This window comes from Ceratotherium simum, chromosome 37 (genome assembly GCF_057802395.1).
Source record: "Ceratotherium simum simum isolate JZ-2026a chromosome 37, ASM5780239v1, whole genome shotgun sequence".
NCBI lineage: Eukaryota > Metazoa > Chordata > Mammalia > Perissodactyla > Rhinocerotidae > Ceratotherium > Ceratotherium simum.
In genome coordinates, this window is record NC_141936.1 from 13,518,925 (window position 1) to 13,544,256 (window position 25,332).

A 25,332-nucleotide genomic window follows, 5' to 3' on the forward strand; every position below is an offset into this window, starting at 1 on the left:
AACTACTCTCCTCAAACATTAGCAATAAAGCAGCATCCAAATGTTTTCAGAACTGCCATACTGAAGAATCTCCTAAGGTCCAAACGCAGTCGTGGCCTGCTTAATTCGTGTTCAAGAGTAGCTCACAGGAATTTTTAGACTGCGGTCATTCAGGATGAAAATGTCAAGTAGAAACAAGGGGCAGGAGATAGACAGAACTCAGGCAAACAAAATCAAATAACACTTGATTTATTTTATTCATTTTAGGAAGAAAAAGAAATCATGTATGACTCCCTTCAGGGACATTATACACTTTCAGTGATTTATCTCATAATAAAAATAATGACTTAAGTACTTGATCGTTTAAAAAGCACTTTCATACGGATTACATTTGACTCCTTAAAACTGACATGAAACAGAGAAAGTAATATTCCCATTTTACGGATAAGAAAACTGAGACTCAGAGAGGCTGTATGATTTGCCTGAGGTCCCACGGCTAGCACGTGAGCCCAGGGCCTCCCACACGTGACCACAGTCCTCTAGCCTGGTCATCGAGTGGCTGTCATACTCTGGATAACGTTCATTTCCCTGAGCTTCAGTTTTTGGACTAAATAGCCTTAGGCTTATATGAGAAACTGCAGAGGTTCATAATTTAGGGTAGAAAATAACACTTAGCATCATCAGATCCCCCTTCCTTCCATTAACAGAAGAGCCCAGTCTGAGAGGAGGCAGCCTCCCGAATAGCCTGCACACCTCCCTCCTGTGCCATATCAGGTGCAGGGACACTTCTTCAAACCCAATCACGTACCAGGGTCTCAGGACATGCAGGGAAATGACAAGACCATGTGAGGCAGAGCAATCATTGAAACAAGGCACACACAAGTACCGTGAAAAGCAAAAGCAGGAGCGAATGAGAGTGATTACTTCACTCTGCTGGTCAAGTCCACACCCCTCACAATGCCTAAGGGCTGGCTGTTTGGAGTGGCTTCCCTCCATAAAACTCTGTAACTGGGTAAAATTGCTAATTCCATGGCTTTCATAAAACACAGAGGTCCACCAAATGTTTGCTTGGCAGATTTTTTTTTTTCTCTCAAAGGGCGGCTCATTAAGTCTGACAATAAAGCAGGCTTTGTTCTAAAGATTTACAGTGTTTTCCCAGTGAAAATTCTAACTGACAACCACCAGGAGAATAACAATGCAGAGCAAAGAGAGCTCTGGTTTCTCCCATTCTTCCAAGATCCACCTCAAAGAGGCACTCACATCTTAGGTTTCCTGGGCCAGTGTTTAGCTGGGTCTTTATTTGAACACATGCATAAGTAGATGGTTGGATATTAGAAGTCTATCATTCAAAGTAGTCAAATCTTAAAAACCAAAAGATTTATTCTTTCAAACTTCAAAGATAAGAAACTTCATTTAATTCCCAGGTCCCTCCAGGCAGAATAAGCATATTACATAAAAATGCAACCATGCCTTTTACCATGCAGAGGGGGGACCCTAAAAAAATAAAATGCTTGATGAGACTCTTCAGAAATAGTTGCATGAGAATATTAAAGGCACTGCTATTCAACGGACTCATTACAGAATAAAAGTTCAAGTACCAGAGGGAGTGATTTTCATATGAATGTTGGGTGTTGCCAGCATACACATAAGAGTCTCTCAGCCACATAGAGAACCAAGTCAGTGAGCTGTGAGTGACAAGGTACAGAGAGGGCTGTTCAGATAACGGACAGACATTACTGGACCCTTTTTCAAAGAAAACTTTGAAGATTGTTAGGTTTTCTTCATGGAACTGTCACAAGATTACAATACAGTTGCAAATGAGTGGCGTTCACTGGCCACATGATCACCTTTTACAGACCAGCTGGCAGCGGCTGCCCATGACGGGAAATTAGCATCAAAGAAGGCCTCAAGGTTACTGGGCTGACATACAGCCCGAGGAGAATATTTTCAAATGAAGTACGACACCCAACACAGTCGCCCAAACCAAAAGCAAAATAAAAACTCCTGTCTGAAAAGAACAGCAGCAAAAACAAAATCCACCTTACTTCTTCCTGAATCTTCCTGAATCTCCTCCTCCTCCAGTGTCCAGGTCCCCATAGTCACAGTAAACAAACCATGTGCTTCCAGTTGCATTATACAGATTAACAGAGTGAAGCTGGTAGAAGAGGGGGGAAAATAACACAATTCACCCTCCTTTTTCTAAGCAGAAAGCAGAGAAAGGAACAAAAGTGGAAAAGAACAGCACTCCAGGCAGGAGCACCAGACCAGGAGTCAGGAGCCCCGAATCCTTACTAGTCTAGTGTCTACCACGAGAGCTCTTTTGACCAGTCCCTTAACCTCCTGAATTCTTGTCCTCATCTGCAAAGGAAAGGAGTCATCTAGATCAGTGGTTCTCAAACTGTGTTCCTTGGAGCCCTCGAGTTCTGTGGAGGTGCCTCCAAGGCAGCCACAGTGACCTGGGGGTAAGGCAAAAGGAAGGGGGCCCCATGCTTCTTCTCAACCCAAAACAGCACAGAGTTGATCCATTTTGTATACTGAGGTTGTGAGTAGAGAGTTCTACGACCAAGATAATTCACAGCTAAATGGTTTCAAAATATTGGACCAACGTACCCTGTGATTTTTTTTATCTTTATAATTATGTGGTTTCCATGTGCCCCTCTGGATTGTTGTTATTAGAATTAATTAATTAATAGGCTGGTTAATATTGATCCTCAAATCTGTATGTCAGGTTCTCTTATTCCTACTGGAAAGGTCAGGAACTGAAACTCAGATAAGACAAGTACCCCAAAATCACACAACTCAGTAGTTGACAGGATTCAAGCTCAGGAACGTCTGACACTAAAACCATTAGGCTCAATTCTATGCTTATAGTTAAAGAATAAACTTCACTGTAAAAGACAATTGGTGGCCTCATTATTATTGCAATCTTTCTCCAGGGAACATCAGGTTCTTCGTTTGTATTCTCTAAGAGTAAACACTTACCCTGGCGAGATGAAATGAATAGCCACAAGTTCTGCCCAACAAGCAAATCTGTTGGGTACAGGAAAGCCCAAAACGTTGACAAAGCCTCCAGGGCAATAATGGTTGTTAAGAACTTTCAAGGCAAACAAAACTCCTAAAAGAGAATCAAGAGCGTACAAATGTCAACAACCCAAATGTGAAGATAATAACATCTGCAAAGAAAATTAATTGAAAGTGAAAATGATTCTTTGATCACATCCAACTTTTTGCTTTGAAACATACTCTGTTCCTTACAACAAGTCAACCCTGTATTTGGTACAAAGACAACGGTCAAGGCAATCATTCCTTTGATGTTTCTTAACACCAAAGTTCAAACTGACTTTCAGTACGCTACTAAATATATAACACATAACATGGGAATAAAACACTGGCAATGGTACTAAATGCCACTGAATTGGACACTTCAAAATTGTTAATTTTATGCTGATTTTTAACTCAATAAAAAAAATACCAGTAATGTGTATTTTTCTAACCTCTATGGAAAGACATGTTGAAGGCAGGGCATATTTCCTTTCTTCTCCCACAATTAGGTGCATGAGGATGCATGTTAGAGGGATGGCAGGGAAAGTTGAGAGAAGGGTTGGAATTCCTTCTGTTTCAGGACTATTTCCCTCCTCCCCTTCACATTCTAATTTTCAGAACACCTAATTTAAGTCCTGATGGCAATTTCAGTCCTATGAGATATATGTAAAAAAAAGAACTAGTGAGGGGGAAAAGTGAGAGAGAGTGCAACATGTAGTTAAAGTCACATAGACTGGGCTCAAAGCCCAATTCTACCACTTACTAGATGTGTAACCTTAAGCAAGTTACCTTACCTTTCTGAGTCTTAGCTTCCTCATCTACAAAATTAAGACAATGCCACCTCCCTACAGACCTGTTATATGAATTAAATAGCATGAGTTACCTAGAGTGATGATCATGGCTCCTAAAACATGGTGAGCACGCCACGGTAGGGTGTGGTGCACTTATTTTAATGAAGTTATTGACAGGCACACTTATCTTTTTGGAGAATGCCCTATCACATATACACCCATGGGTCTCTCCCTGGCCCCACGATGATGGAACCAGTGCATATTTCCAGTACTACATCTCCTAAAAAACTATCTTTGAACAGACCCTAGTCTAAAGAGTGAATGATGCTGCATATTGCGGAATAGCAAAATCTATGTCCTTCCTGTGCTCCAATAAACCTCCTCTCCAAAATCCAAGCCCTGACAGCCCTTAACCACTCAGAATTCAGTTTCCTCACCAATTAGGCACCTATTCTTCATAAAATGACAGTGGTCGCACCTCCCTTACTGTCTTCATGCACGCTACCTTAGAAATTTGTCTGCCTTACCTGAGAAACCTACAGCACAGTTCTTTCTGAAGCCAGGTTCATCCATAAATTCTGCAAGAGCAAATTCCAAGACCAGGTACACCACTCCAGTGAGTAGAGAGAATGTGGCGATGATGTAGGCAAACCATCTACTTCCTAGTCTTTTTTCCAGATTTATTCCTTTCCATAGCATGGATACCATATTGAAATACAAATGCCAGTCATCTGCATGGTGGAGGGGGGAGAGTAGTAAGCGCTGCCAGTCTTTTTGCTGGTAGCACTTCTCCACACTAAGGCAGGAGCTAAGCAGTGGCTTCAGAGGATTCAAGAAGAGCCAGACGTTGAGAGCCAAAGTTGCTAGGGTGACAGGTGGAATATTGTTGATCCCAACATGGAAGATTTGAGAAAGGAGCAGAATAAGCCCAGTATTAATTCCTCTTGATCTCCGCTGCATGGTTAGCTATCAACGGAGTGACAGGAAAATGTGGTCAGGTTTTAGGACTCCAGGGAGGTTTACAGACAGCTGAACCTAAAACATAAAATAGAACGCACATGAGAATCCATCGATTCTTATTTATTTAATCCATAAACAAGAATCCATCTTATTAATACATTGATAAGACACTCACTTAAGGATGAACTTACATTATGTATATCCCAGCTCCCATCTAACAGAAACATTTATTTTTAGTGTCTTCCAGAGTAACATCCAGGACACTGGCTGAGATCCTTCCTTCATTTTTCATTCTAAAACAGAAATTTTATTCTAAATCCCAATGGGCCAGTTAGTGGATGGGTATGCTTTCTATGACAAATATGCCATGAAAATATGACTTGTCTTCCTTATATACAAACTTGTAACCTAATAAAAAACCTATAAAGAGTATGCAAATACATAATAATGATTTCTACTCAGAATGCTGGTCAGGATTCTTTATCCCCTTCCTTTTTTTAAAGAAATATTCGATTTTGATATATTAAATAGAGTCTGCTCCAAAGTTTTTAAACATCAACAAGCAAATTTTAAAAGGTAAGCATATGTTATCTTCTATTCTTGACATTGCCAGGTGTCAAGTGCTGGAATACTTTAACAAAAACTTCAGCTTTCATAAGATACCTACTATGTGCCAAATTCTGGATTGAAACACAGTCCGTTTTTAAGGAGCTCACTTACCACTAAGAAGTAAACCAACAACTGCCATACAACTTTCTAAACACAGTGACAGAAGGAGCCCAGACCCTAGGCCTACGATTCAGCCTGAGTTGGTGATGCGACTATGGCCTTAAAGGGTGAATTGCAATTAGTGACAAAAAAGAGTTCCATGATTCAGCAGTCTGCCTCTCTACCCCCTGGGCCTGGGCTGGCCTCATGACTTGCTTTGGCTGAGAGAATGCAAAAGAAGGGACACTGTAGGAGTTTTGAATCTAGGCCTCAAGATGATTGGCAGGCTTCTGCTCTCTCTTGCAACCCTCCCAAACAACCACGTGGACAAGTCCTGGCTAGCCTACTGGATGAAAGACACATGCTCCAGTCACCCTGATGGTCCTGGCCACTGGCCGGCTAATGCCCCAGAAGCAAAGCTGTCTAGCTGACCAGCAGCTCACAGATGCTTAAGTGAGTCCAGCTGAGCCAAGCCTAATTTGTCGACCCACAGAACAGTGAGCTAACTAAATGATACTTTATTGCACCAAGTTTTGGAGTGGTTTGTTATGCAGCAATTGCTAACCAATACAGAAGGTATCTGCTTTGGTAAGCGACTGGTTTATGCTCATGGGAAGAAGCTAGTAAAGAAAGAGAGGGAGAAAGAGACACAGACTAAAGATTCAAGATATGAACAAAAAGAAGGAAGTCCTTAGAGGAAAGAGCCTTGTCCATCATAACATGAAGGAAGAAGAAAAATGTCAGGTTCAGATATGGATAACCAGGCAGATTAGGGGACATGATGCTGAAAAAGTGCTCATCTAGCGGTTCTGTTTCCTCTGTGGAGCTTTCTTGGCTCCCTCCCAAATAGGTAACTCACTCTGATACCCTAAAGATTCTCATTCAGACAGCACATTTGAAAAGTACATAGGCTTTGGAGTAAAAAAGGGCCGAATTCTCCTACTTACTAGCCCTGTGATCTAAGGCAAACTACTTAAACTGTCTGAACTTCAATTTCTTCACTTTAAATTAGGAATAATACCTCCTTCCCAGGATTACTGTAACATGTCTGGAATAAAGCAGGTGCTGAATAAACGGTAGCTACTTTTTTCACGACTATTAGGTAATCTCACTCAAGTGAAAAATCCTTTGCAAACAGTAGCATCCTAATAAGGCTCAAATGTACTCCCCATCCCCCCATATGGATTCTTATCAACATTGCACCCAAAAGAAAGGCCCAAGAAAAAATTATACATACATATATGTGTGTGTTTGCATATTTGTGTGTGTATATATCTCCCCATTATTAGCATAAGTAAGCTTCTTTATTGCCATGGGCTTATTATTATAGCTCTGTAGCACTCTCATGAACTACAGAACTTAATGAAATTTCAACCGAAAAGCTCCCAAATAATTTTGGAGAAGTGGTCTATATTTTTCACATTGGCGTTTAAGTCGGTTTTCAATTCTCCAACTACTGTGACTTTCTTGCCATTCTCCCAAATAATCATATATATCAAACATCATTACCCGTAATAGGAGCAATGGAAAAATATGGCCTCAATCATTAAGTAATCAGTTTACAAGAAATCACAAACTAAACCCTTCAGTATCAGTACAAACAGTGTCCCAAGATGCCAGGCCATGCAGAGCAGAAAGTCAAAACTAACTATGGCTCTGTTTAAGAAAAAGGTCCTCCTTGATTGGAATCATTAGTGATGAAGAGTATAAACAAAAGGATAGTGGAACTGCCCCAATCTAAGTTCACACTGTGCACCCAGGTTCATATTACACTTGCTTGACTTCTGGCCAAATCCAAAGGTCCCTTTCCATTCACCTGCCTTCTCTTACCTCTCAGCTCTCTCTCACTGCTGACTGCTCCTGCTCCCCTGGGACACAGTGCCATCCTGGGACACGGTGCCGTCCTGCGGCACCCCCTCCTTCCATTCCCTTTCCTCTGCTTTTCACTTTTTGTCTACCCTTACTCTCTTTTTCACTCACTCATGGAATTCCACTCTCATGGTCTCCATAATTCTTTTCATCAGGATGATTCCCAAATTTATATTTTTCAGTCTTGATTTCTCAGTAGGTTGCAGAGACATAATCTTATAGGAATAATAGAGTCTGCTCGATCTCTTGGCTTCTGAAAACTGAATTATCTCCCCTTCTCACAGACTGACTATTCAGCCATTTCTTCTTTCACTCATTTATTTAATAAAGATGAAGCACCAAATGCAGGCCAGTCCCTGTGCCAGGCACTAGGGGTATAGCAAAGAATGAAACACAATCCCAGCCCCTAAATGGCCCATTTCTATTTATTGAAGGACATAAAAACTTTGGCTGCAGAAAATCAAAAGATGAATAACATAATGTGGTTCACATTCTCCACAAATGTATACTGAACGTGAGGACATAACCAAGGCCAATGTGAGAAGTGCATAATCTACGTTGTTCTTCACTTTCGCAAACAAAGGCCACTGGAGCACAGATGTAGGCACAACATAAGTTTTGAGTTTTAAGTAGCAAAGATAAATCGGCACTACTTCATACCAACTCTAGCCCAGTTTCCTTCCTACCAAGTTATCAAGTCAGCGGTCCAAGATGAGGGATGCAATCTGTAACAAGGTAACTTAGACAATCCAATTGGTCCATGTGAAGGTCAATTTTGTAACTCGACCTTGTGGGCCAGGCAGGTACAGCTCTAGGAACACCAACGAGAACAGATCACAATAAGTGAGCACTGGCTATAAAGTGAACATTGTTTTGACCTGCTCATCAAATAAAGAGAAATTTTTAGAGTGCGGGGCTGTAAGAGAGACCACAGAAGTATGATCAATTACAACAACTTTTCTATGAACTGGAAACCAGTATAATGTGTTTGGTTTGGGAAGTGAGTTATTTATTCTAACTTGTAACCAGACTGTAAACCAGTTATCACAGCTCAGGAAGAACAAGCTAGACCTTGCACCCCCCCACCTCATAAACACTTCCTACCCCCTCACTCAACGTGCCCCCAACTGAACACTGGACTGTCCCTTCCAGTTCTGCCCCTCCTCTCACGTTCCCCATCTCAGGACACAGAATCTCAAGCTACCCAGTTGTTCAAGTCAGAGAGACAGAAAACATCCTTCACACATCCTTCACCCTCATCACCTTACTACCCTCAAACCCCAGCCATCACATTTTGTTAATTCTTCCAGTTTGTTATCAATCTTCTTTTTAGTTCTAGGGGCACTACTCTAGTCTCGCCACCACCATAATTTGCCTGGATTACAACAAACTCCCTAAATGGATTCTCTTTTCTCCTCTTAGACCCATCAATCATTGTCTACCACTGCACAGAATAATCTTTATAAAACTGAAGTTGCATTCCCCTGCAGTAAGCCTTCAACACCTTATTGTTACAGCTGGAGTACACGCCTGTGATTACCCACCTCTTTGGTCTCATCTCAGGCTGGTCTCTGCCTCAGTCACTATGCTCCAGCCACCTGGGTGCTCCCATATCAGGAGCTCCATGATTACAGCATAAACGTCTGAGGGCAGAATTACCTTACCCGTTTTGATCACCACTGAATACCCAGAGCCTAACACAGTGACTGACATATAGTCAGTGCTTAAGATGTATTTACCCAATGACTCAAGATGAGTACTTTTTTAATGTATCTACATTATACAACAAATGAGACTGACTGAAAAGGTCTGAATACCTATGATACATTCATCTCTAAGTCATTTTCCTACAGTTGTAACAACCTTCCCCACAGTACTATACATATTATTCTACTTACCGTTTTTAGTTCCAGAACAGTGTTCATAACATTTATCCCAACTTTACAGAAATAAACCTCTGATCCATTTAAAATGTATTAACAGGTTGCTTTGCCAGAACTATTTGAAAAAATATGGCATTTTAATTATGTAGTAATACACACCAGACAGCACTACATCAAGGTTGTGACAGAGAAAAATGGAAGACCTTGAAATATTGATAGGAAAATTAGCATATTTACTTTTAATGAGAAATTAAAAATTAAACAGGTATGTAATAAGCAAAATTAAGTGGCTAGAAAAACAAAAGAAACTGAATTCATAACTTGGGAAACCACTGTGTCTCATGGGGGAGAGAACAGACTTTTATGAAAAGGGAAAAGAAACTAATTATGATGATTTTCCATTCTACTTACAAAGCAGAAAATATTTCATCATTATCATTTACCACAGAGGTAGCTATCTCACCTTTCAGTTTAAATGTTCAAGAAGAATTCAGACCATTAAATCACAAGAATATATACCAGTTATAAATTATATTCCCAATTTAGCATCTAATAGTAACCAAATTAATCTCTCAAGAAAGAAAGCAACTACAGAGTCTTAATGGGAGTAATTGAATGCTATTCTGAAAACAGCCTTCCACATCACTAAAAGTGCAACAAATCTTAAAATTATTCACTGAGATCTTTCTAAATTGTGAGGTTTTTCTTTACGACTCAAGAAAAAGTTTATTGCTGCATATTTGAGAGAGATTAATGCTATGTCATTGCTACTATTTTTGTGCCTCTGCTAAATTTCATTTAACAGTTCCATATATTTTAAGTATATTCTCTTTAAAAAATCATAGGAGAGAATGTAGGTTTGTTCAAGTCATCTGGCAAGTATTTATCCAAGGGCTACTATCACTCAGGTTCAGTATTTTGCTAATGCTTGACTTTCCAGATGCTTAAGCTTTGGTTTTTTAAAATGGAGATATAATTCACATGCCATAAAATTCACTCTCTTAAAGTGTACAATTTAGTGGGTTTTAGTATATTCACCAAGTTGTGAAATCATCACCATTATCTAATTCCAGAATATTTTCGTTACTCCAAAATGAAACCCTGTACCCACTAGCAGTCACTCCCTGATGTTCCCTCCTCCGAGTGCCTGGCAGTCACTAATCTATTTTCTCTTTAGATTTGCTTATTTTGAACATTTCATACAAATGGATTCACACAACACGTAGCCTTTAGTGTCTGGCTTCTTTCACTTAGCATAATGTTTTCAAGTTTCATCCACATTGTAGCAACTATCAACACTTAGTCCCTTTTTATGGCCAAATAATATTTCATTGTATAGATATACCACACTGTATTAACCCATTCACCAGTTGCTGGACATTGGGGCTGTTTCCACTTTTTGGTTATAATGAATAACACTGCTATGAACATTCAAGCACAATTTTCTTTGTAGGAATGTATGTTTTCAGTTCTCTAGGGCATATACCTAGGAGTAAAATTGCTGGGTCACATGATAACTCTATGTTTAACTTTTTGAGGAACTACCAAACTGTTTTCCAAATTTCTGCACCATTTTACATTCCCTCCAGCAGTGTATGAGGGTTCCAATTTCTCCACATCCTCAACAACACTTGTTTTGATCCATCTTTTTATTATAGCCATCGTAATGGGTGTGAGGTGGTACCGATTTGCATTTCCCTAATGACTAATGATGCTGAGCAAATGCTTAAATTTTCATTGTTTAAAACGTAATATAAACACACATTCACAGGTACATGTAACTATACAGACACACACACACTCTCTCTCTCTTTACAAGCAATTGTTTAACAAGTTCAGGTCAAAAGAAAGCTTCAGAAAAAAAGATAAAGCCACCAAGAGATCATCCTGCTTAAACTGAAAGGATTTTAGCACCACCATCTCTGTGATGTGATGTGCTGAAAGTGAATGCCAAGGTACTTCAACAGCAGGGCGGGGCTCAGGCCAAGACGTTCGACTATAAATACTGTAAAGTAATTCTGAAAGAAATAGAGGGTTAGTATGCTTTATTGCTTCAAACAAAGCAAAAATGCTATGGAAACAGCAGACTGTTTACGCTAAACATAAAAACCTCCTCTGCTTTTTAAATGACAAGAGCTGGACAACAAATTAGTGCATCATAAATACCACAGTAACTCGGTCAGAACAGACACAAGACACTAGACGCATTTTTTTTTTCTCTCATTCTGTTTCAGTACGGTCTACTTTTATCTAGGAATGAACTGGACTGGACATTCTTCTCTCCTGTAACTCTCTCAGGAATCTTATCACTCACAGCTTTTTTAACCCAAACATAAGAAACTGTTTTCTCTACTTGTTACTATAGAGCCAACTTTTTAGTCCGGCACAACAAACTTCTTCGTTCTTCCAATAAAACTTCATAGCATAATTTTATTTTTCCTAAATGGTGTTAGCTTCCTTAGACCCCAAGAGAACACAATTACAAAATGCAGATTTTTAAGATATTTTTGAAAATAAGAAAATGGTATTACATACTCGCAGTTAGTGAAAAATGAGAATTTATTAACTGAATACTTGCAAAGTAATTTGTTTCCTCTTTTCAAATGCATCAATGCATTTCAAAAAGCTTAAATAGCTTATGTGCAATACATAGCTGATACATGCAATACATAGCTGTGCAAATAACATGTAAATTATGCTTTTAACACTTAATATTTAAATATTAAATGTAACAGCAGATGGTATGGCCTCACATCATTACACTGTGTTCAATTTACCAGAATGCAGCATCTACCTGAGTTGATTAGTAAATGTGGAGTCCTGGGGGTACAGTGTAGAATCTTTGTCAGAGTACCACAATCATTTGATGACAAGCTGCACATAAATGACAAATTTTTCTGACCATCTAAATCTGTTAAATGGCTTCCTGAGCTACATTAATGATAAAATCAAAGAGAACAAGAGTAGCGCTCTCTGTTTTCTTATTTCACATTAAAGTCAGAGAGATACAAAGAAATGAAGACAATCCAATGAATGAAAACTGACTTCATGAATAAAAAATGAAAACTGGAATCAAATTATATTAAGAAGGTAATGGGAATCTAGTCTGTATGAATATTCTGACACTCTCAGTAATTACTTTCCAGTATCTATTCATGGAAATATCTACTACTAGGACACTGTTCCAGAAGAAATCGGGAATTGAGAGCATTTTCCCCTTTTGAGGGCTGTGGAGACCTCCATTTGTACAATGGTTCTCCAACCTCATACACTTCACCATTATAACCACATAAGAAATTGCCTCATCTGCCTCTACACAACCATTAGATGATCTCCCTAATGCCAACTGGCTAAACCTTTCTAATTTTAAGCTACCAGACAGCAAGTATTAAGACACAAGAGCTCCTCCTTCTTCTGTTCCCTCATACACCATCTCTCCAAATGAAAACAAATACAAAATTACCCATACCATAGTGGGACAATGCCCAACTATCTTTTATAATAGCCTGCCTTAAGTATCAATGCCATCCATGTGGAAGGCAGAATACCTGACCTCTGAGAAGTTAGGATTTAAGACCACTAAAACGACATAAGCAGTAAAAGAATGTTCGAGACAAGCAACCGCTAACAAGGGCAATTGCTATGCAGTGACAGATGCCCCCAAAGGTCAGGCTTTATCACCTGACACACTTTCCCTAATCCCCTTACACAATACCTGACTCGGTTTGCTTAAAATCCAATTTCATCATGTTATCCCCTGCCCCCAATCCATCATGCCTGCTTACCTATAATGGCTTTCCATACTTCATCATCGTAGGACTGAATAGCGTCATGGTTAATAGAATGGACTCTGAATGAATGGAATAGGATGGCCTGGGTTCAAATTCTGATTCAGCTGCTTAGAACTGTATGACCTTGGGCAAGTTTTCAATCAATCTATGCCTAAGTTTCCTCATTTATAAAACAGATACTAAATAATAAGACCTCCCCCATAGAGTTGTTGATGAGTTAATACACATAAAACATGTAGAACAATGCCTGAAACATAATAAGCACTATAAAAGTATTAGCTGATATTAAATCTTTATCATCATCATCATCATCTGATCAACTTCAAGCATTTCAGCCTAGGATTCAAAGTCTTATAATAGTTACATGCCTTCCCCAATAATAACTAATATTTATGCAATTATAGTGTACAAAGTAGTTATGTATAATTTGTTTCATTTAATTTTCACAATCCTGTGAAGACAAATTAGTTCCATGTTATCTACTAGCTGGTCTACACAGCGCTTGCCAAGAAAATCACTTAACCATTCTGCTACCCATTCTGAAGCATGCTTGACAGTTGTCCATATAAGAAGTAGCTCAATGGAGCTTCTGTCCTTTAGACTTTCTGGGGATGTTCAAATTCCAGGCCCAGCTTTCTCTGTCCAAGGTGCTTAATGAGTATGGCCTTCTCCACAGAAGAGGAGTCACAAGGGGCGCTCTCACCACCAGAGGTCACCAAAGTGAATTTCACACACAACTCACAGCTTATTTTTTAAGTCTCACCATTCCAAACACAACTGCCTGATTTAGTGGAAATCCTTTCAGCAGTTTTGATGTGAAACCATGAAAGAGACACAGAAATCCCAGTACCAAGAGATGGTTAGGATGGCTGAACTGAATCAGACCACTCAGCTGGTCTATTTATTAGTTGTGTTAGTTACCTTGAGCAAATTACTTCATCATTCCATGTCTCAGTTTCCCCATCTGTGAAATGAGTTGGTATGAGGATTCAATTAGCACACTCTTGATGAATGTAGCTATTTGTCATTGGCATTATTATGCATTACTATTTTAGTTTGGGCTTCTCCCAGAAGCAGACTCTGAGACAAAGGTCTCTGTGCAAGTAATTTATTTGGGAGGTGACCAATACACTGGTAGGGGACTGGGGACGCAAGACAGGGAAGGCAATGCAGCCAAAATGACTTATGGGAGCTTAATCTCACTGGGAACTCTGGGAGCAAGTACGGATATGCCCCAGTGCTATCCCAAAGGGCTAGGGGTCTGCCTTAACTCCCTGTCACTCGTGGCTTGGCGCAGCAGACAAAGCAGGCGTTGGGAGCCAGAGAAAGCACTCAGGCAAAGAACTGCGGGTGCTGGAGGCTAGAAGTCTGTCAGAATGCACTAAGAGCCCGGGATGTGGGCAGGGCCCTGACAGCACCACAACGTCATGTTCAAATACCCAACTTCTTCTGCCAATTGTTATCACAGTCATAGCTAAAGAAAACAACAAAAAAATCAGTTTTTCAAATCAAGTTAAAAACAAAAAAGTAACAATAACCCAAATGTGATTTTTCTCATTTTGGAATATACTTGACACAAATAGGGAAGCTGAGGACCAAAGGCCCCCAAGCCTTCTCCAACTTTCTCCCCCCGAGGCCAGGCATCTGGCTGGCAAGGATTGGAAAGTGGGGGAAGGGGGGGCAGGGTGTGAAGTGTGCCAAGTTTAGCAATCTTTCACCCCAAGACCCTATCCTGCAGAGTAAGGTTTAGTCTGAGAGAGAAGCACAGAGAGGCAAAAACATCTTTTTTACCTTTTAAGAATCACTGGTAATAAAGGATCACTATCTCAACTTTTAGCCTGTGTTTTCCCAAATCTCCAAAAGCTGCATGGTCAGATCATATCACTTTGCCTTTGAAGAATGACTTCTGCAGAAACACATCTTCATATTATTAGAAGCCTTATAGGTCTCTGCCACACAGGAATCATCTTCACCTTGTTGTAAAACCTCATTCAGACTCACCGTTCCTTGTGCAAAATTCTATCAGAGCTAAAAAAAACTTAATTTCACCTAATAAATGAATATGCTTTCTTCTGCTGAGAGCTACTCAGCCATTTGGTTGCTTTTTCTCCCCCTTCACTACTAACTCCTGACTTACGTCATCCAAAATTGACACTTTTTGGAAATGGACAAATAATGTACAAATATGTGCCAACAGAGAAAATGGTAAGTCAATTCAATTTGCAGAATACATTAGGGAAGCTTCCTCATCTGCACTGGGCTTTAAAAGATAGAAAGTGAGTAAAAGAAGGAAAGGTATTTTAAAGAGAGGAAACAGTATGTATATGCTTAGCACAGAGACAGAAAAATATATCAGGGAAATATAAGTTAATTATAGCGCGGTCAGTCCTGCTACAGTGCTTGTTTTGAAACAAGTAAATTTGTTCAAATGCAATATATCAGGGAACAACTTAAGCATAACGCAAATTTTGCATCTGATTACGCACAATTTCATCAGCAAGAAGCACTAGGTGAATGCAGAACCCTGCACCTAGCTGAAGCAAGTTGCATAAGAATTCACAAAATGTACCCATCTGCACACCTCAAACATCTCCCAGCGACCTTAGTTCACAGAGCATATTATGAGTTGCACCCCTCCACGTCTGCAGTTATGACTTGCCACCCAATTCCAGATAACCCTCCTTCCACCACTTGACAATAATTCACAAACTGCAACCCATCTCACAACCACTTCCACAAGCAAAGTTCAGGACTTTTTGAAGGTAAAGTGCCATATTTATTGTAGTAGTTATGTATTTCTTAACCATTTAACACGTGTAAGGCTGCTGCCTTTTTATTAGGTTCCTTTTTTTTTTTCTTTTGCTGAGGAAGATTCGCCCTGAGCTGACATCTGTTGCCAATCTTCCTCTTTTTGCTTAAGGAAGACTCGCCCTGAGCTCACATCTGTGCCAGTCTTCCTCTATTTTGTATGTGGGATGCCACCACAGCACGGCTGCCGCCGAGTGGTGTAGGGCCACACCCGGGAACCGAAGCAGGCCACCAAAGCGGAGTGTGCCAAACTTAACCACTGGGCCACGGGGCCAGCCTCTGTTCCCAGCTTTTTTTTTTAATGTACTGCTGACAAAGTTTTTGAGTATTTTGCTCCTCACACCACTTGCCCCATAAGCTCTGTAGTTTTTATCACATGATTTTGTATAACGTGGTGATTTCAGGAACGCTTATGTCATATTCCAGCAAAGCCGACTATACCACTAGCATCAAGTCTGTGGGAGGGAAGACAGCCTGCACTCAGCAATCACTGCATGTTAGCCATTACTATCCCATTTCCCCTCCATGTTTCACTGCCACGATCCCATTCTCTAACCAAACTCACCAAAGTTAGATGGTCTCATCACCAAAAATTTAAAATAACACGTGCGCTGAATTTTCTTTTTTTCTTTTTTAAAAGAAGGGTAGTATTTTTTTTTTTTTGAGGAAGACTGGCCCTGAGCTAACATCTGCTGTCAATCTTCCTCTTTTTCTTTTTTCTCCCCAAAGCCCCAGCACATAGTTGTATATCCTAGTTGTAGGTCCTTCTTCTATGTGGGACGCTGCTTCAGCTTGGGTTGATGAGCAGTGAGTAGGTCCGTGCCCAGGATCCGAACCTGAGAACCCCAGGCTGCCGAAGTGGAACGGGTGAACTTAACCACTACACCACCGGGCCAGCCCCTGAACTTTCTTGGACAAATTGGAATAAGAGGGAACAAATTCTCTCTCAACCTATCAAATATGTGCCTATTTTTCCCCTTTATGTCTTCTCTACCAAAAGCTGTTTTACCTTCCTTTGCATGGCATTTAAACATAAGATTCATTTAATTTTGGCATTTTTGTTTACTTGACTATATGTTCTAAATGTGCCAAGGCTCCGTGTCTGATTATAACTATTCAAGGACACAGACAACATTTGTGTTTGGCTGAATGCTTCAGTAAGAGAAATCAATATAACATTCAGTTCAAGTATACCAATTTCAGCAAAGAAGTAAGAGAAAAAATAAGAACCCAAGATCAGATGCTCCGACAACCCACGCAGCTCAATGAACCACTGCATTTACATGCATTGTGCATGTTTCACTTCTAGACAGCATACAAGGTCAAACTGCTGTCAGTTACAATAAGCTTCCAAACTCCTGGTCAATTACCTGGTTAATAACAAAAGACAAGGCTATGACATCATTACAGTTATAATGAATTTACACAGATCAGCTTCCTGTTAATCAAATACATCTTTAAAAGCATTTAATTATTTTTCATCTAGAAAGCAACACTCAGCTTTGTTAAGTGAAAAGCAATCTTACTGAATTCAACATGAAAGGCTGTCAGGCTGCTCTAAGACATAAAGGACAAAAGGCTTCACAGGGCACACTGCTCCAATGTAGGAGCTGTCGCCACATTCGCAGCAAACAGAAGCACAGGATGATGGATAATACAACACATTTGAACATAAACAAGTTGTCAGGGAACTGGGAGTAAACAGACAGGTTCTGGGAAAAGAAATGTCCCAATGCTTTCTCTCAAAATGATCTACAGGGCTAGGAATATTAACATATGCAGTATAGGACAGTAGTTAAGGGCATGGTCTTTGATAAGAACACTACAATACACCAGCTATGTGACCTTAAGTTATTTAACTGCCAGTTTCTCACCTGTAAAAGGAGATAACGCAGGCTCATTTGGTTTGTGAGGATTAAATGAGATTATATATAGAAAATCATAAATTGGGAAACAATAGTGTTTTTATCCATATAAACAAATTAAAATAAGGCCTATGATTAAAAATTTAAAATCGCTTTGAAGTGTTTTTATAACTCAGTAACTAATTAGCCTTTTTCTGGGCTTTCTATGATCCTACATTTTAAACTGCATCATGTGATGCGTACACATTTTAAAACAATACGATGGGGTATGTGAAAGGTACATGAAACTAGAAATGATTTTTTAATTAAAATAAATTTTATAATAAAATCTCAAACCAGAGTTTCTGTCAACATTATGTGATAATTTGAGAATTTAATGAGTCTCCATTTTTGGATTAAAAAAATCTCAACATGTCAGATGGCAAAATTTTTATTTTTCCCTCCTTTTTAAAGTGTTACAGTCTCAACAGAAATGATTCAATTATCTTTACACATGAAAAATGAAACTACTGGATTTTGTACATAATCTTGACTTTTGCTCCACAGCGAGGTGAATTAGTGTCAACTCCAATTCTGATCCATCATCACTTATGACTTCCAGTATCAATCAGAGGCCAGTTTCTTCTCTCACAGACTACAAGTTTTAGTGTAACGAGGGCTCATTAAAGTTCTCCAACTGATAGCCCTTCAGACCTAGGTCCTTAAACCAGCAGGCACACAGGGAGCAGCAATGCCAGCATCCCAGCATCAATCCCTTCAAGAGGGGTTAAGTCATTCCATTCTCACATTTGCTCCACACAAGATTTCTTCGTTTGTCTACCTAAAATCAACGAAAAAATAATAGCCGTCCTCTCCACTTAAATTAATCTGTGTAAGAATTGCTAGTGATTTATGTAACTGAAATCCTCCCAACACAAGAACTAGTGAAGAGGAGGAAAAGCACACCAGACTTCAGAGATGTTTATGTTCCCACAAAGCACAGGGGCGTCCACTAATTACTAGGTGGTGGGGATAGGTTGGGGTTTTTGCCTGACCTGGATCAATACCTCATTCTTTCAGTAACAGGAATCCACCTTTGGATGCGGTCCTGGGGGGCCAGCAATCAAGGGTGCCATTTCCTATCCTGATTCAAGGGTGATGGTGACCAAAGTTAGAATAATAACTCTTTCCCTGAAATCTAAAACTTGTGCAGAGACACTAAGACCAACAACTTTTGGAGCTCATACTCAGAGCATTAACTTAAAGAATTTTCTAGATCTACCAAGTCTACCCAAACCTCGGGAGCTCACCTAGCTACTGTCCTTTCCCATGGCCTGGCGGTTTCATTTTTCTGTTGATTCTCTGAGCCTATCCATAGACTTCCAATAAATTTCTTGTTTTTGAATAGTCATCTGGATAACAGTTAACTTAGTTTCTGTTGTTTGTTGCCAAAGAACCCTACCCAAAATACCAGGGCATTTGCCAAGGGCTGGCGAGCAGATCTTAGTTTATTTCAAGCATCACCAATTCTCATTTTCTACTAGTACTACACTCTAGCCGATAGGAGAACCAAAACATGGAGGGTATGTAAGCAGTATCTCGAAGGTCAGCCACAGGAATGCCATTCCTAAAGAAAGAGGAGTGCACAGAGCTGAGGCTGTGAGCACAAGAGCGCCTTCTGCATAAATAAGGCAAAGTCCTCTCAAAGTAATATGCCTAGTGTATGAACTTGGACACTGAGTGAAGAATATTATTTCAAAAGGAAAAACTGATGGTCTAAAATCTGTTTTCTATTTACACAAGGTTCATGCTTTTAAAGAATACTTCTAATTACTGAAGTGATTTTCAAAACACCGTACTCCCTGCCTTTCTTCTTCACTGAAAATAAGATTAGTCTACACATTTAATAAAATGTTATCACGTGATGAAAACTTCTGACTAGAACTTTAGGACAATGAATCATTTTTAGATGCAACCACTCAAAAAAAGAAAAAGAAAGAAATAGAAAAAAAAAATGAATAAGAGCCTTTTTCAATCTCATAGCCTTCAGGAAGGAACATGGAAGTATCCTGCATGCTTTTCTGTGGAAAGATTTACCCCTTCTTTTTTTTTTCTTTTTTGCTAGGAAAGATTCGCCCCAAGCTAACATCTGTTGCCTAATCATCCTCTTTTTTTTTTTTCCTTTTTCCCCTCCCCAAAGCTCCAGTACATAGTTGTATATTCTAGTTGTAAATCTTTCTAGTTCTTCTATGTGAGCCGCTGCCACCGCATGGCTACTGACAGATGATGGGGTGGTTCCTTGACCAGGAACCAAACCCGGGCTGCTGAAGCAGAGTGCGCCGAACTTAACCACTAGGCCATCAGGGCTGGCTCACTCCTTCATTTTCCACCATAATGTGATTCATTAACAGACATAAAATATCATATTTCTCTAACTGTGAGCCCAGAGCAGAAAACCAGTGAATGTAAAACCATAGCAATAAAACCATTAAGCATATAATTTTATATCTCACTGTCTATATCCCTTCATTCCAATAAATATTTGAACATCTACTAAGAGAGCAGCACTGTCCTTTCAGGCAACCATAGCCTTGTGCAAATTAATAAACAGAAACCTCATCAAAGTGGAGTTGGGACACCAAAAGGGGGAGCTCTCATGCCCTATGAGAGCTCAGCAGAGCCCAAGAGGAAGAAGACAGACTTCTTCTTCTTGACCAGCACTCGAAGCTCAGCCAATGAGAGACTCACAATTCAATGAATGAAGAGCCACTCCACCTGAACTCTCTGTTTACAAGAGCCCTCCCAACTTCCTCTTCCCCTCTATAACAGAGTTTCTCCTCCCTTTTGCTGGGGGGCCTTGCACATGGCTCACTACGGTTGCAGACCCTGAATTATAATTCTGTGTTGATCCCGAATAAACCCATTTTTGCTGAAGAAATAACCGGCTATCTATCTGTTTAAGGTCAACAGCCTAAAGACAGAAGCAGACACAAACAGCAACATTACAGTGTGATAAAGAACTATAACAGGATTGTATATAAAAGTGCATGGAGTGGGGCTGGCCCGGTGGCGTAGTGGTTAAGGTCACGTGCTCTGCTTCAGCGGTCTGTGGTTCTCAGGTTCAGATCCCAGGCGCAGACCTATGCACCGCTCATCAACCCATGCTATGGCAGCATCCCGCGTACACAATAGAGGAAGACTGGCACAGATGTTAGCTCAGGGCCAATCTTCCTCACACACACACACAAAAAAAATTGCGTGTAGTGTTTAGAAAATAGCAAAAATAAGTTTTAAAGTTTTGTATGGGGTGCAGAGGGGAGCGAGTGAAAGGAAGAAGATACTGGGGCAGGCACGATCCTGTGAGCAACGGCAATAGAGATGAAATGACCCATGGAATTGAGAGTCAAAAGCAGTGGAGCCATCTCACAAAAATAACAGGATTTGTTTTAAGTCATCACTTGGTGGACATAACAGCTACAAGCTGCAAATTTATAAAGCTGACAGATCCCTTATGAACACGAAATTAACATACCTTGAAAGAAACAAGGAAATCCTGAATACTTTGGGATGAAGGAAGGGACCACATGGGCAGTGTGCACAGTATTTATTCCGACATTTGTTCAAACTTAGAATCACAACTGATTCATGACAACACACATAATTGCAAATTGCTGGTATGTGTAACATAAAAAATGTAGCAAAATTTCTTTCACAGCATTGCCCAAGAGACTTTCCTCCAGGAAAAAAAATCCAAAATTAGAAGTAGCTGCCAACATACACACACACTCATATATTATTTATATAAAATTGAAGTCACTGTAATATGTATATAAATTTCATTCATAACCATCCTGATATTGACTTTGGATTAAAAATGCATAAGCAAGTTAACACCATGGAGAAGCAGCTGTTGGTGTAATGACAACATTCCTGGAGCTGAAGCCAGATTTGGTGTCAAACATGGATGCCACTGCTTAGTAGTATGTGGCCGTGGGCAAACCATATAATCAATCCTGCTGAGCTTCTGTTTCTTTATCTATGGATGAGAAACATTCCACTTACTTCCGAGAGTCGTTGTGAAGAATAAATGAAATGGTATATTATGTGAAAGCACGTAACACACTCCCGAAGTTTGTTGTCCATTCTCCCTTCCTCTCCATAAAGTAATGAGCCTTTTCCCCCATGGAACTAGACTTTATTGCTTTATAATTATGATGTGCATGTAACAACGTCCAAGAAACTAGATGGTAAATAACACCGACATGCAAACCTGAATACACACATTGTTAGCCGGCTATCATCTAGACCCCAAAGGGCTCCGGCACGCTATCTACTGCTTCCCAGAAATTTGACACATTTTCTTTTCTGAATACAGCCAAAATGATCCACGGGCTTTGAAATATCACCATCATGATGTTGCACAGAGCAGCTGCTTGATTGAGAGTGACCCCCCCCTCCTCCACACTCCAGCTGTCACCAGGAAACCCTCTTCAATGTGTGAAAAAAGACAATGTGATATGACTACTACCACTGTTCATAACAATCTAACAAACACTTAGCATTTGAAATTATTTTTCTTATGAAAGCTCACTATTAACTAAAAATTAACTCTTTAGGAAAAATCCTTTGCCATATAAATGCAAACCAGCTGCTTTCATACAACAAAAAACAGGGGGACGGTAAACAGGAGTAATACATTTCCATCGACTCCTTGTTTCTTTTTCTTGAGTCATTTGTAATTCTAAACAACAGCCTGTTAAAATATTAAATAGCTTTAACAGTGATACAGCTGTCACAGCTTAGAGGGATTAAAAAAAAAGAACTTAGATGATTTCTCAAAAAATGTGCATAGACTCCTCACTACTTTTGTAAAATATGGATCAGATTGAAGGCTGGATTTTTTTTTTTTTTTTTTAACACTCACTCACTCCTCTGCATGAGACACTATACATATGTTTGACATTGCTGAAAACCCTGGGAGTCGTCTTCAGAAGAAGTTTGTGAATCCCACTCAGAAGAATCCTAAATGCCGTGACTTTTTAGGTATGGCTCATCTCCTCAGGATTTCCAGCCCACAGATGAAGAGTTTCACACCCAGTGCCCTCGATTCCTAGGATCCAATGACATGCCTCAGAGTGTCGCTGCGAGAGGTTCAAGACCAGCACCAGCAGACAGGGCCTGGGCCCTTCGACCTCTCTTCTCTTAAAGCCTTTCAGCTCTCTGAGCTTTACAGGTAAGATTCTGCCAAAGAGAGTTCTGTGCTAAAAAATCTTGAGGACCACTACTTAGATACTATAACTGCAGCATAAAAGGAAATCTATCTTTTTAAAGCATTGTTTCTATCTTTTTAACAGTTTTTTTAAAGAATGTTTACATTTACACACACACATCTAACTCTACATAAATTTATAGATTTTTTATCCCCATCCCCATATTACAATACATTGCCAAGTAACCGAAATTACAACCTGGTATGCTCATATATCCATATGTAATACATACACATAAAAATACATGAGTTTTTTATCACTTTTTAAAATATGGAACATAAAACTTTTCACTTTACTACCATTAAGCATCCATATTAAAAAAATAATTATTTCAGAGCTAACAGTATTGACTTCTACTTGATGCATGTTTTCAGTGAGGTCTCATCTCCTGTAACATAGCTTCTATAGCTGACTGTCCCTATTAGCTAACTGAAGATACTTAGATACTACTCACCTCCTCAGCTTGACCTTCCAGTAAACACCCAAAACAATTTTATGGAAATTATTCTGTTATAGTGATAAAACTGAAGATAGTGTTTTTCTATTGAGTTTTAACCTTCTCCAAGTGTTTGCTTTCTCTCGTTCACAATAATATGAAAGTTTTGACTCCCCACTTTGGCATCTTTTATCATTTAAAAAGAAAAGCAGTGTGGCGCCAGCCCAGTGGCACAGTGGTTGGGTTTTCGTGCTTCGCTTCAGCGGCCCAGGGTTTGCGGGTTTGGATCGCAGGCACGGACCTATACTGTTCATCAAGCCACGCTGTGGTGGCGTCCCATGTGCAAAGTAGAAGACGACTGGCACAGATGTTAGCTCAGGGACAACCTTCCACAAGCAAAAAGAGGAAGATTGGCACAGATGTTAGCTCAGGGCCAATCTTCCTCATCAAAAAAACAAAAGCAGTGTGGTTAGGTAATAAGAAAATTATCTCATTTATAAAAATATGAGGAGATGAAGTTAGGTTTGAGGTTCTTTTCTAACTACCCTTTTTCCCCGTCCAACATCAGCATTTATTCAGCCTCTATGCCTAACATATAGTGGCCATGTTCTGTACTTTAATTCAATGTCCTGAGGTAGGCACACATGACTCCTACTTTATAGAAGAGGAAACGAAGGCTGCGAGGATGGTAACTTGTCTAATGGCCACAATCAGTAAGTAACAGAGGCTGGGTTCAAAGCAGGGTCCGCCTGACCCAAAACCACTGCCGTAGATCTGCCTCTCGGACGCAGAGAACAAGAGAAATGTTTGGGGCCTTCCAAAAATGAATGCTTTATGACAGGACAGCGTCAACTCAATGGCAACATTAACAAAATTATTTACAGTAGCTGATACCCAAAGTGACTCATGTTTATCTGAAAACACTCTCACCCATAACATCCAGGAGCCACGGTGTGGCTGAGGAGTAGGGTGCGCTAGTCAAACTGATGTGTTGTTTAGAACAGTGTGGTACTGACCCTTCTCAATATCAGAATGAGCCTAGGCTTTAGAGCAGCTGCTTCAAATCCTGAATATTTATCGTTCTTTCTCCCCCCCACACTAGCCCCCTCAAAAGGGAAGGAAAAAGTTGTAAGTAAAGACCACAACTGGGGCCGGCCCAGTGGCGTAGCCGTTAAGTTCACGCGTCCCGCTTTGGTGGCCCAGGGTCTGCCAGGTCGGATCCTGGGCGTGGACCCACTCACCACTCATCAAGCCATGCTGAGGCGGCATCTCATACAGAAGAGCTACAACTCTCCAACTATGATACACAACTATGTGCTAGAGCTTTGGGGAGAAAAAAGAAAAAAGAGGAAGATTGGCAACAGATGTTAGCGCACGGCCAAGCCTCCTCAAAAAACAAAAAAAGACCACAAATGACAATCAGAAAAAGCAGCAGGCACAGGGCACATCTAACCTAACTCCTGTGATGCTTGCAGATAACAGAGGTATGGAGAGTGGATCTGACGAGGCCTTCTCTGCTATGGTGGAGCTGTGTGACATATGGAAAAGATAAGCACAGAAACATCTTCAGCCTTGTCTTTTGCTCGCAAGTCACTGCTCCATAATATTTCTCACCTCTAAGACTAAGGCTTACCTCTGGTTGGTTATCCACCCTACCTTCTTGAGCAAATTCTGGGTCAAAAGAGCGTATAATTAAGCTGAAAAGACCAGAAGTCCTAAGAATTAAAAACTACTCTTTAACATAATTACTAACGTGCTTCTTAAAAATACTACAGCCACAATAGCATTGCTATGTCAGTAAGGACTGCTACAACTGTTAACTGAACATCCTGCACCCAACAACTTTGACGATATAGAATATAACTGGGAATCCAGAAATAAACAAATAAAATGCCCTCTAAGCAGTGGTCACAATATGGTGCACCACAACCCATATCTAACCCAATGAACA

At 40.0% G+C, this 25,332-nt stretch overlaps 1 protein-coding gene across 5 annotated transcripts in view; it reads right to left on the minus strand.

Moving 5' to 3' along the window:
* RHBDD1 (rhomboid domain containing 1) overlaps nt 1-25,332 on the minus strand; it is a 125,934-nt gene that overhangs the window by 99,229 nt on the left and 1,373 nt on the right. For 4 of the 5 annotated variants that reach the window (XM_087424751.1, XM_004427776.3, XM_087424750.1 and 1 more), the window contains exons 2-3: nt 4,340-4,847; nt 2,962-3,094 (exon numbers count right to left, since the gene is read on the minus strand). In XM_087424751.1, the coding sequence (XP_087280877.1) occupies nt 2,962-3,094; nt 4,340-4,772 (566 nt within the window). In that variant the 5' untranslated portion in view covers nt 4,773-4,847. Of the gene's footprint in view, nt 1-2,961; nt 3,095-4,339; nt 4,848-4,963; nt 5,066-25,332 lie in introns of those variants that run through there. The other variant, XM_087424748.1, reaches the window with a different exon arrangement.